We start from the raw sequence: 12997 nt of genomic DNA, 5'->3' as shown, positions 1-12997 counted from the left end.
ATGATGAGCCACTGCGTGTCGTGCAACCAGGTCACGGTGAGTGTAACTCTGTCAAGAACGGATACTTCCTGCTGAAACCATCTGGACTTCTTCGCCATCATAAACTCCATCTTGTCTGTCCTCAATTAGAGATTTTCATACTCATGGTTCCCTTTGTCATTTTTTGTGGTGAAAATATATTGACATCCTGAAACAATTAATAAAGAAGGAAATCTGTCAGGAAAACTGTTAGTGCCATCTTTGCTGCAATCTGCTCCTAATTCTGTAGACAGAATACGGAAGTTGTCTTGGTTGGATGTATCCCCATCTCCTGTCTGATATGCTGTTATTAAAACACAGATCTTACTATTTGGGAGGCCAGAGATTATTCACTCAAAACAAATGATTTTATGTGGGTGAATGTGAGTTAGATACTCTGACATTATAACTTTTAAAGAATCTATTTTAAGAATGCAGTTTTATTTGAACTTTTGATTATAGGTTGTTAGCATGATATGGGAACTGGGGCATTGGATATTGTGTTCACATGGTTTATAAGGGAATCCAGATTTATTGGGGGGGGGTCTTGATTAATTTCTGTTGACATTATTTTTGAATGGGCAGGTTTTGTTTCCACTGGGGCTTTACAGCAGTGAAACTGTCAGATTGGATTGGTATTAGGGCCATTTGGGTAATAGTTATATAAAAGCTGAGAAATGCTATAATATCTTTCTAATTACTTCACATATTCAAGGTTGCCAAGTCCCTAAAATTGTGATGGGTAGCAAGATTTTTTTTTTCTAAATGCATTTGTATTTGCATTCAAAATGTTCACTTACTAGAAACAACAGAGCAGCTGTGGTTTAAGCTTGTTTATAAGCCCTATCCCCTAATTCCGGTTGTGCAAGCACTGAGATTTGGGCTATAGAATTCTACATATTCAGAATAACCAGGAAGTACATACCTTGCTGGACTGTTCTGCTTGACACTGCGATGACGGATTGGATGCTGGAATGCTCCTTAACCTTGAAAACATCAGGGAGATGGATAACCAAAACATTCCTTCCCCTGCTAATATGCTGATTTTCTACCTTCAGAGTTTTGTGGGGTTTTTTAAGATGGGAGCAGGGGAACATTTAAAAGCATAAGAACCATGCTGGATCACACCAAAGGTCCATCTAGTCCAGCATTCAGCAACAACTGGTATACAGAAGCTGTAGATAGTATATACTGGAGGTAATATGCTGCCTACCATTATGACTCGTAGCCACTGATAGCCTTATCCTCCATGAATTTGTCTAATCTCATTTTAAAGCCATCCAAATTGGTGGTATCGAATTCCATAGCTTAATGATGTGCTGTGTGAAGAAGTATTTAAACCATAGGTCGGCTCAAATGAGAAGAGTCCCAACAGAGCTATACCACACAATTTTTCTTCATGTGTACTCAGATGAGTTAAGAGCACTCTGCACAAACTGAGAGGCACTATATTCTCTTAATTACTTCACGTATTCAAGGCTGCTGAGTCCCTAGAGTTGCCACCATTAATTCTGGCAAGTCTCTTGTGTGCTGCAAACAGCTGCATGGAAATGAAATATTCAACAGGTGAAGCATTTTCCATCACAGTATTTCCTCATGGCAGGAAAAGCTTTAGTGGTTGAATTTATGCCTGCCATGCAGATGGTAAGGACAAAAGACTTCTGCCAGAAAGGCATCAATTCTACAGAATTCTGACATTAGAAATGGGATCATATAGGGTTGGCTCAAATTAAGCCCTTAGTGGTTAGGACAGATGGCATAAGAGGGGGAGCTGTCCCAGACATTTTGCTGCCTGAGGTACAGGGCAAGATGGCACCTTTCCTACCATTCCCTGTACAAAGCCAACCAGACTGGTAGTCGAATCTTACACCAGGGAGTAAAGCACCCTCCCGGGCAGCAGGCTAATTTAAGGACTACAGGGGAGGCACCTTGCCACGGCTCTGTGCGCCCACCTCTCCAGCATCTGCTGCCTGAGGCAGCTGTCTCCTCTGCCTAATGGTAGGGCCAGCTCGACGAATTTGAGTTGCCATGTCTGGGAGTCAGCTGTTAGGTTGCATTCACGCTGGGGGGGGGGGGGGGAGCTTTTGGACTGTATCCTTTTGAGGCAAAGTTGAACAGCCTCCACGTAGCTCCAAGAAGAAATTGCAAAGAAGAAAAAACACAAATCCTGTGTTTTAAGTGCACTTGCGGCTAATGTTTAACCTCAAGGAATAAACAGAGCCAAGAGCAACTCCTGCGGAGCAACAACCGTACCGAGATGCCCTTTTCTCTGTTATTTTCGGAGGAAGTGTGGGCGAGTCTATACGCGGGTATTCAGCTTTCCCTTCCAGGGAGAAGGTGAGGCCGGCTGCCTCGTTTCGGGCGGACAAGGTTCCGCCAGCGAGACGCGCGGCTGTGCGCTCGCGACACCAAGCGCCGAAACGGGCGCCGCGTCTCCTCCCCTCAGGCAGCCTCTCGTCGCGCCTACATCAGCCGGGCCCCGCGGCGCGGGAAGGGGGCGCTCTCGCCTGGCGGGTGGCGTGCGGGGGAGATGGGCGGGCGGACGGCGGCGCCTGCGCGTCCCGGCGGGGCAGGCGGGAGCTCCTCGGAGCCGCCTCGCGGGAGGGCGGCCGCGCGGGCGCTCGCGTAGTTGAGGCGGCTGGTCGGCCGTTTGCGCGCTGTGGCGCCGGGCATGGCGGAGGCGGCGATGCCAAGCTCAGGTACGAACTCGTGGGGCACGGGAGCGGGGAGGCCATGGCCGCCGCCGGGCCTGGCGAAGGGAAGCCGAAGCTGGGGGGAGCCGCGTGAGCTGGACCGGGCCAGCGGGAGGCCGAGGCGGAGGCCGGGCCCGTCCCGTCCCGTCCCGTCATCGCGGCGAGGAAAGCAGCCGAGGAACGCCATTCTTCTGCTTCTTCTCTCCGAGCGCCCGTCGGCGCTGCCCGCCCGCATGTCCCCTCCCGGGCAAAGCTGATGCTGCCCGAGGCCTTAAGGAACGGACGGGACGACGGATGGTGGTAAAACATCGCGGGGCGAGTTCTTGCCCTGCGCCCTCGACTGCAGCGACCGGTGGGGAGAGACAGGCAGCACCACCACCAACTGCTGCTTAAATGTTTTTTTTACTTGTTTGTCATCGCGCTCGCTCGCACGTCCTACAACTTATATACCGCCTCTTCTTCAGGTTACTAAGGCGGTACATGCTGCCCTAGGCGGGAGACGCTGGGAACCTGCCCTGGAAAACATCCCGGAGGGTGGGGGGAATCTTCCTTCCATAGCCCGCTCTGCTGCTGCAGTGCATCTTGCATCAACAGATGTGACGCTCATGCAAAAGGGGGAAAGGGGCATCTTGAACGTCCAGTGCTAGCTGCAGCCCATGCTAAGATGCAAACGGGGCAGAAAACGTCCACACGGGAAAGATTTCGCACCGTTAAAATATCAAATCTCAGGTCAACCTGGGTTACCCTAGGCTAGTCATTATCCATAGTTGCAATGCAGTAGTGACACATTGCTTCGTGTTGTCTGTTTGCACCGGAGATTGCAATTTTGGTAGGTGGAGACTGTCGATCCTGTAAAATGTATAATTTTTGTACTAGGGCTGTTCTGAGAGTCATTAAAACATAATTTATTTCCTCTTTTTTTATAATGAAGCATTATGATAAGATTATTTGAAATGGAAGGTATTTAAAAATAGTCATTTATTTCTGCTCTGTCTTGTAGAAGTGCAATTTGTCAACTGTTTTGTTTAAGTTGTATTTTTAAATTGTATTTTTACATACAGTCAAGAACTCCATTTTCTTTTTGTGTCCTAGCAGTTTGAAAGTTTTCGTTTCTCAAGGCTGAAGCTGCAAATAGTGGTAAACGACCTGTGTATGTATTACCTAGGGATGTCTCTAGTCTCAAGGTCAGAACAGGACCCAGTTAATTGGACTGAGTGATTACAGCTGCCTTCCTGTGGGAAGCCTCTCTGCCCACCCCCTGAAAGCTATTCCAGCCAGCCCATGACAGGGATCACTTTAGAGTTGGGAGGGGGTTGGGCATATAACCAGGGGGATTACAGTTGCCCCTTGACTTCCTCTTCGTCTTTGATTTGCTTTTGCCTCCAGTTATTTATTTCTGGGCCCTGTCCTATTTGAAGGCCCATGCCTAGGAACCTAAACCATACACAGGTTTAGGCAGCTTTGTTATTTTTCCTTGGAGTATTGTTTCCAAACATACTCTGGTTCTTGTGTGCTTTTTGTTTCCCTTTCTCCTTTCCCAGTAAACCCACTACTGTTTATAGTTGGTTGTCTGTGTGCTTCATTCTAAATTGCCTCAGTACTAAATCCAGAGTAATCTTCTTGGTAAATGCTACTGTTTAAGGTTTCAGTCCTAAGCCTTTGAAATAGAGGGTGTTAGCTTGGTCCCCCCCCCCTTATTTCCTAAGCCTTAAGGGTGTCCTGTATGGTCTAGGAATCCCTAACTCATACAGAGGTGGATGTAGGAGGTGGTTCCAGCCTACCTGGCTGGGTTGGTGTTCAGCCTGAGCAAATTTTGCCCCTGCCTATTCTGCTGGGAGCTAGGGCAACCCACTTCCTCCCTTCACACAAACAATATTTTCTGAGTAGACTACAGGCAGCAACTGTGAATTTGTCAGTTGTTGAAAGAACAATTACTAGAATAGCACCATTTATTTGTTAACAGGTTAGATGTTTATAGAATGTGACTTTTGCATTTATAAAATATACTGACACTTCATTATACATTGACATTCTATACTGTAAGAAAAAAATAGCTCCTCAGTAGCTTGTGGTTATTGGGGAATAATGCTGCATCTTACTATTGGCTGTGGTAATGCCAGTCAACATAATTGTCTTTGGAACTAAAAATCATGCTAGCATGTTCTGCATTGTCTCCTAGTGATCTCTCTCCCAATGCCTGGAATCATACCCCAGTGAGCCTACACTGTTCTGACATAATTTGCCCCATTGAGTCCACTTTTGGTTTTCCTGAATAGTAAAATGCTTATTGCAGTATATTTGTTTTCCTTTTTCCTAGGTGTCTTAAATCCAGATGCAACTGACTTCATTCCAAGAGAGAGGCAGACTTTCAGTCTACATTGGAACGGTCAGTCCAGATTGGAATTGGATCAGGATGCAAGTAGAAACATTATACCACCTCCTGTTCAACCTAGGCACAGTAAATATGAAGGTTCTTCTGCAGATCAGCGTACTTTTTACAGTCCAGAGAACCAGCGTAGATATCAGCCAGATCAGTCTCTGTTCAACAGTATGGGTAAAACTAAGGGCCGCAACTTACATGGTCAGCGATGGCAGAGATCCAGGAATGATAGAATGCATAGTAAAAACCAGGTAAAGCAAACAACTGCAGATGGTTCAGAAAATCTTGCATGTTTAGAAACCAGATTGGTTCCAGGACGGAGGATGAATCCTAGAGAATACAGTGATTTCTCTTCAGACAGTGAAAAAGAGGCTGCTACTGCAGATAACAGAGGAGCAAAGCCAAAGAAGACATATTTAATGCATTCACGTGGAAGAGGATTGAAAGAAAAAGAGAAACATCCACCTGAAAGGGATAAAAGAATAGCCTCTAAATGGAAGGACAAGGCCTTTGAAAACATACCAGTAGTAGATCTAACTCAGTCAGACTCTTCTGAAGCGTCTTTTGGAAAAGCAGTGTCTGATGGCTTTTCTGACAATAGCATTGCACGGAAAAAGTATCCTTTTGCAAATAGATATTTTAGGGAGCCAACATGTAATAAAGAGACTGGCAAAAGGCAAGATACATCCAGAAGTAAAACTACGAAACATGTTAAGAATGCATCCCTTCCACATCCTCCAAAAGAACGCACTAGTGAGAAGAGGAAAGAATCTGTACTGCATGAAAAAGGTCCACACTTTGTGAGTGTGACACAACAGCAGACGCAGCCATTGTGCGAAGCAGCTACACGTGATGGGAGAAAACCTCTTCTTCAAGAGGGATATAAAAGCAGGCGCTGGAAAAAGCAAAATGATGCCCCAAAGAACAAGGAAACTCATACAGGTAAAAATTTCCAGTTCTTAATCAGTTTTGAAGGACTGAAAGCCCAGTTGTGGACTCTGCAGTTGCTTCTGTAAAAGTGTTTTTTCTTGGTATGTTGTGTTATTCAAAACTAGTTGTATTGATAAGTAATTTGGATGGATGTGTGGAAAATGTACAATTGAGCGAAAAGGTTTGTTATGGCACACTTCCGATTGTAATGTTAGAATAAGCACCCCGATGAAGGAACAAAAACATGATGGGCTATTAGGCGACTAAGCTTTTAACTTCCTTATCTTTGAATTGGATATGATAGATAAATAGTGACCTTATTTGCTTTCCAAATAGTATATTGGTGGTTTTTAAAATATCTTCTGGGGGACCCTGTGGATCCTTGGAAGCTTATCAGAGGTTCCGCAATGAAAAGATTAGTAATGGCTAAAAAGCTTCTTTGAAAGACAACTTGCCCACCATGACAGATCTTCTCTGTGCAATTTCAGGCTGCCAGGAAGCTTTGGGTGCACTCTCGGTTCATGTGGGGCAGTGGTGAGACCCAGTGATCCTGGCTTTTCCATAGTGCCTTGGAACAGGTCTCAAACTCTCTACAGCACTCAGGGTGCTCTGCAGGCTTGCAAGACTGATTCCACAGTAGTTCAGTCAGTGTGTAATGTAAAGAGTTCCATACAGATATAATATTTTACCAACATAGTATATGAATGAGACCATGCTCATTTGGTAATAACAAAATAACTTCTTGAAATGCAATGCAGTATTACTTGTGAAGGTGCTACACTAATATTGTAATGTCAGCAGCACCACTGTGCAAAGTCCCTCAGCTTTGGTTACTGCCATGCAGACTGGTGTTTTGGCATTGCCTGCTGTTTGATGGCAATTACAACTACACTTCACATCTGAAACAGTACTTGAAGAAAATCAGGACACCTGCTGCAATGATGAAAAAGTGTGGATATTGAGATAAAAGGTGCTGTTATACCCAGTACTTGAAATACGTTATGCAAGTGACGAGTGAAATACGAGTGTATTCAAGTGAAATATGTTGTTCAAGTGTGAGTAGCACGGTACTTTTTGCTTCCTGATATGCATCTGGGTGACTAGGATTTCAGAGGAACAAACATCAGAAGGATTTGGGTTTGAACTAGGCCAAATATTTTGGCCACCTAATGCGAAGAGAAAACTCTCTGGAAAAGACCCTGATGCTGGGAAAGACTGAAGGCAAAAGGAGAAGGGGACGGCAGAGGATGAGATGGCTAGATAGCATCACCGATGCAATGAATATGAACTTGAGCACACTCCGGGAGAGAGCGCAGGACAGGAAGGCCTGGCGTGCTATGGTCCATGGGGTCACGAAGAGTCGGGAACGACTAAACGACTGAACAACAATAACAAAATATATTATCTGACGTGATACTTGGTTGAACTCTTAACAGTTCTCTGTGCTGCTCATTGTTTGCTGCAAGGTTAATGAATGTCTTAGGGCCTGGTCAGCAACTAGTTTTGTTTGAGGGCTACGTTGATAAAAAGGAGGGATGGATGAGACAATGCTCTTACTTCACCACTGTAATTTGCTGCCAAGTATTATCACCAGTGATGTTCATCCACACCCCTGTCCTGTGTATGGGGTTGAGCAAGTGGTGGTGGTGGTGGGGGGGGGGGTATAGTCTCAGAAGTTCTGGAGCTGCCATTTGCTGATCTTACCTACAGGATTGTAATGGCGCACTGTTGCTCTTGAAGTCACTTGAGAGGGAATGACAGTATCTTTGAATACTAAAAGGATTGATTAATCTTAAAGGTGTGTGGTGAATTATTCCCCTTGGGATTAAAATAGCATGCTGTCAATTTTTTTGCACCTCCTCCTGAGTAAATTTACTCAAGTGGAAGCAGCAGCCTAATGTTTCATTTGCAGCAGGAGGAAGATGGGATTTTGTTCACACATCTTGGCAAACACTAAGCCTTAAGGCAACCATAAAGGAGAGAAGGTGCTTAGTAATCTTTAACTATTACCTTTCATAGCAGAGTGGGCAACATGCAGCCTGCCAGGGGGAGTTTTGCAGCTCCCCACCTCCATGGTGCAGCCCTCACCGCTGCAGTGTCATTGAATTCCCAGTGGTTCTTCTGCGAAACAAGATGCGCAGGGATCACGCACCCTGTTTCTCTGCAGAATTGCGCTCCCCCCGCCAAATAGCTGCTTGGCAGCCTGGGCAGGCAGGGAGTGAGATTATGTTGGGAATGCAGCCACATAGCTATTTCTGGTTGCAGCCCAGCAACTTCCACTTGTGGCAGCAACTGTGGCAGGGAAGCACTGTGGTTCTCAGAGGGTTCCGGGGGGTCCAGTGCATCCCCCCAATCCTCCGCAGTTGCTCACTCCTGTTTTATAGGGGTGAAGTAGATGCAAAGCGGACTGCAGGTAAAGTGCCTGCCTACATAAGCATTCCACGGGCTGCCAGTTGCTGATACTTCAGCACTACATGTGTGCAGTGATGTGGGTTTTCTGGAAAATTTTGAATTGTAAACTTTTCTGGAATTTTTTTGCATAAGGTCATTTGCATAGGAAAAAAATCTGTTACAGAAAACTTTCCACCCCACATCACTGCATGCACTTGTGACAATAGAAGTAGCAAGCGTATTTAAAAATTTGATATAGAGTGTGTGGAACACTGATGCTTTAGTTTTCATCTGAATTTCATCCCTAAGCATTCTGAAGTATTTGCTTGGAATAGAATCCCTTCTCTTTAAAACGGAAATCAACCCTACAGAGGTTTTTGGGGCGGAAAAAGGAGGAATGTTTTATGACTTCTGTACCCGTTGACAGTCTATACATACGTGTTCTTGTAATACATATGTACTCTAATAGTCTGATCCTTACACAGGGTTAGGCACATCTCAGCCCATTGATTTCAGTGGGTTTTGAATCCCTTCAACATCTGCTAGAGTTTAAAATAAAATTAACAAAGAATCCTGTGCCATCAGATGGATGGAATGAATAGTGAACGCGTATGATGTTGAACACAGATATGGGCCTGGAGTTGTGGTAGATGTTTATGCAAGGTGAGATTGAAGAAACATATCCAGAACGCAGAAATGCCATACATGGATTGGTAATTGACGTCAACAGCTTTGTTACGCCACAATAAATGTTAGTCTTTAATATGCCACAGGACCTGTGTTTGCTGCAACAAGCTAACATAGCTACTCTTCTGTCTTTTATTCTTCGAATAATATTTGTGTATATGTACTGAAATCTCTCCCTTAGGGTCTCTGATAGAACAGCTTACCTCAGAAAAATACGAATGTATGGTATGTTGTGAGGTGATCCGTGTGGTGGCCCCAGTGTGGAGCTGTCAAAACTGCTATCATGTATTTCACTTGAGCTGTATTAAGAAGTGGGCAAGATCGCCTGCAGCACAGACTGAAGGTTAGTATTTCCTCCTCCTTGCTAAATGTATTTTAAAAATCACAGTGTTAGAACCACAGGTTTATCTTCTTCCATATAGTCTTACGGTGTCTTGTGTAAATGCCTTAAATAATTTTATGCTCAACAAATTTATCAGTGGTACATGAGACTTTTTCAAGACAGCATGTCTAGTATTGGTTGAGGATCTTAAAAAATCCAAACTTTTTTTTTGCAGATGGCAATTGTGGTTGGAGATGCCCCACTTGTCAAAATGTTTCATCCCAAGTTCCTAATATTTATACCTGTTTCTGTGGTGAGTGTCTTTCATATTTAGAACACCTTGCCATTACTTGGTGAAGATCTGTCATGTTTTTAAAAGTCTCATCCCTTTGGAAAGTGCTCTGTTAGGAAAATTGTATTTTTCCACCTTAGCATTATGAACCTTCCAGTGTATTTGTAACTGAATATGAATATTACCGGTTTCTACCAGGGCGCACATCTTTGTATTTATTGACAGTAATCACAATCTACTATATTCATTTGCTTCTAACCTTGTTTCCATTTCACTTAAATTGTTATGTTTTGAGCAAATGCTGGCTTGATAGTATCGTGAACAAAGATCCTATTGGGGTCATTTTAAAACACACACATTTTAAAACACGCACTGAAATGTTGAACATTTCTGGGAAAGCATTTAGACATATTGGTTTGGATCTTAAGGCATATAGGTTAAGGAAATTCACTGTAAGCAAGTTTCTTGCTTCCCGCAGCTACCTGCACTCCCTTTTTGGAGAACCAAGGGGGACCTCCCTCCTGAACAATGTGAAATGGGCCTGTGAGGGACTGTTGGCGGAGAGGGTCAGCCAGCCAGCCCCAAACTGGCTGGCTGGCTGCCTGATTAGGGGTGATTTCCCCCATCAGCCTCCCACACCTCATCCCACATTGTTCAGGAGGGTCCTGTGACTTTACTTCCATGAACTTCTTTCAGTTAACTTACCTTATGATCCAACCATAATATTTCTGAATAAATCTATTACTAAGTCTCTTTTTATCATTTTTAACTAAAAAAAATGGAAGGAGTAGAATTCACACAACGGGATTTGCCCAATATATTGGCTGTATACTGAACAGCAGCATAAAAATCTAACAAGGTAATATATATGGATGCACAACATATACGTACACATACATACATATAAACGCACACATAAACACTCTCTCTCTCTCTCTCTCTCTCTCTTTCTCTCATGCGTGTATGCAAGCACGCATTCACAGGCAATCTATATAACAGTGAGAGCCAGTGTGGTGTAGTGGCTAGAGTGTTGGACTGGGAGCCGAGAGATCCGGGTTCTAGTCCCCACTCGGCCATGGAAGCTCACTGGGTGACTTTGGGCCAGTCACAGACTCTCGGCCCACCTCTCAGGGTTGTTGTTGTGAGGATAAAATGGAGGAGGAAAAGGATTATGTATGCCATCTTGGGTTACTTAAGGAGGAAAAAGGGGGGGATATAAATGTAATAATTAATAACAAATAAATATACACATGAATGCGTTTCATTTAAGTGTCTAGATAAACATTTCAATATTTGCAGATTAGGCACATGATATCCAATTTAATATCTAAATATGGGTCACTGAGAGACTGTTCTAGCTTCGAAGCAATAATATCAAATAGGGTACATAAGGGAACTCTTAAGTCAATTTTATAAAACTATAGTTACTTAATATGATAAGGAAGGAACGTCTGTTTGATCAAATGGGAAAATGATTTTGGAAGGCAAATTACTCAAAAGACATTTGGGATTGGATTAGAGGAACATAATGCAAAGAGTACACTCTGTATGAATTTTAAGAGAACTTATATATTACTTTTTAGATGGAACTTAACACCAGTCTGGGTTAGTAAAATCTATAGGCAGGTAAGAGGATAAGTGTTGGAGATGTGGATCCAGTGGAGCAAATATACAGTCAGGGCCAGAAATATTGGAACAAGGATAACTGTTTTGGCAGTTGGCCTCTGTACACCACCACTTTGAAGTTGAAAGGAAACACACCCAGATGGGAGCCAAGTCAGGACTTTCAGCTGTAATTCAAGGGGTTTGACAAAAGTGGGGCACTAACCATTCCAGAAGGACAGCCAGTGGCATATACACACCCCCCATCGTTGGTGACTCATAAGTAATGGAACGAATGGCTGACAAGCAGCTGCATGGCCAGGTGTGGCCTGTTTCCTGGGTGCCCCATGACCAATCAAGCAGATAAAAGGCCTGGAGGTGGTTCTGAGGGTTACATTTGCATCTGGTAGCTGTTCACTGGAACTCCCAACATGAGGTCCAAAGAGGTGTCCATGTAAGTGAAGGAGGCCATCATTAGGCTGAGGAAACAACATAAACCCATCAGAGAGATAGCAAAAACAGTGGGAGTGGCCAACACAACAGTTTGGAACATCTTGAAAAAGAAGGAATTAACTGGCAAGCTCAGCAACAGCAAAAGGCCTGGCAGACCACGGAAGACAACTAAAGTGGATGACCGCAGAATTCTGCTCATGGTGAAGAGGAACCCTTTCACAACAGCTAGCCAGGTCAAGAATGCTCTTGCGGAGGTAGGCATGTCATTGTCAACATCTACAGTCAAGAGACGGCTTTATGAATGTAAATACAGAGGCTTCACAACAAGGTGCAAACCACTGGTATCGCTGAAGAACCGAAAGGCCCGATTAGCCTTTGCCAGCAAACACCTAAAAAAGCCTGCCCAGTTCTGGAAGAAGATTCTTTGGACTGATGAAACCAAGATTAACTTGTACCAGAATGATGGGAAGAGAAAAGTATGGAGAAGGAAAGGAACAGCTCATGATCCAAAGCATACCACATCATCTATTCAACATGTTGGAGGCACTGTTATGGCATGGGCATGTATGCCTGCCAAAGGAACTGGGTCTCTGGTGTTCATGGATGACCTGACTGCTGATAAAAGCAGCAGGATGAATTCTGAAGTGTATAGGGCTATACTTTCTGCTCAGATTCAGCTCAATGCTGCCAAACTGATAGGACGCCGCTTCATATTGCAGATGGATCATGACCCAAAACATACAGCAAAAGCTACCCAAGAGTTTCTGAAGGCAAAGAAGTGGGATGTTCTTCAATGGCCAAGTCAGTCACCTGATCTTCACCCAATAGAGCATGCTTTTCACTTCCTGAAGACAAGACTGAAGGCAGAAAGACCCACAAACAAGCCGCAGCTGAAGGCAGCTGCAGTAAAGGCCTGGCAAAGCATCTCAAGGGAGGAAACGCAGTATTTGGTCATGTCCATGGGTTCCAGACGTCAGGCAGTCATTGACTGCAAAGGATTTTCCTCCAGGTATTAAAGGCGCTCCTTAAGTTTGAAATTATGTTGGTTTGTTCCATTACGTATGAGCCACCAACGACGGGGTGTGTGTGTATGCCACTGGCTGTCCTTCCTGAATGGTTAGTGCCCCACTTTTGTCAACCCCCTTGAATTACAGCTGAAAGTCCTGACTTCACTCCTATCTGGGTGTGTTTCCTTTCAACTTCATTGTGGTGGTATACAGAGGCCAACT

The 12997-nt window shown here is 44.3% G+C and overlaps 1 protein-coding gene across 6 annotated transcripts in view; it reads left to right on the top strand.

The window, feature by feature from the left end:
- The first annotated feature begins 2534 nt into the window (after positions 1 to 2534).
- Positions 2535 to 12997, top strand: part of NFX1 (nuclear transcription factor, X-box binding 1) — a 52714-nt gene continuing 42251 nt past the window's right edge. For all 6 annotated transcript variants that reach the window (XM_084850615.1, XM_084850618.1, XM_084850619.1 and 3 more), the window contains exons 1-4: positions 2535 to 2717; positions 5029 to 6033; positions 9281 to 9442; positions 9657 to 9734. In XM_084850615.1, the coding sequence (XP_084706741.1) occupies positions 2690 to 2717; positions 5029 to 6033; positions 9281 to 9442; positions 9657 to 9734 (1273 nt within the window). In that variant the 5' untranslated portion in view covers positions 2535 to 2689. The remainder of the gene's footprint in view (positions 2718 to 5028; positions 6034 to 9280; positions 9443 to 9656; positions 9735 to 12997) is intronic.

This window comes from Heloderma suspectum, chromosome 4, assembly GCF_057233095.1.
Source record: "Heloderma suspectum isolate Gila_16-S chromosome 4, 16-S_ref, whole genome shotgun sequence".
NCBI classification, from domain to species: domain Eukaryota; kingdom Metazoa; phylum Chordata; class Lepidosauria; order Squamata; family Helodermatidae; genus Heloderma; species Heloderma suspectum.
Note: the sequence above shows the minus strand (reverse complement) of the source record. Positions and strands in the feature narration are given on the sequence as shown.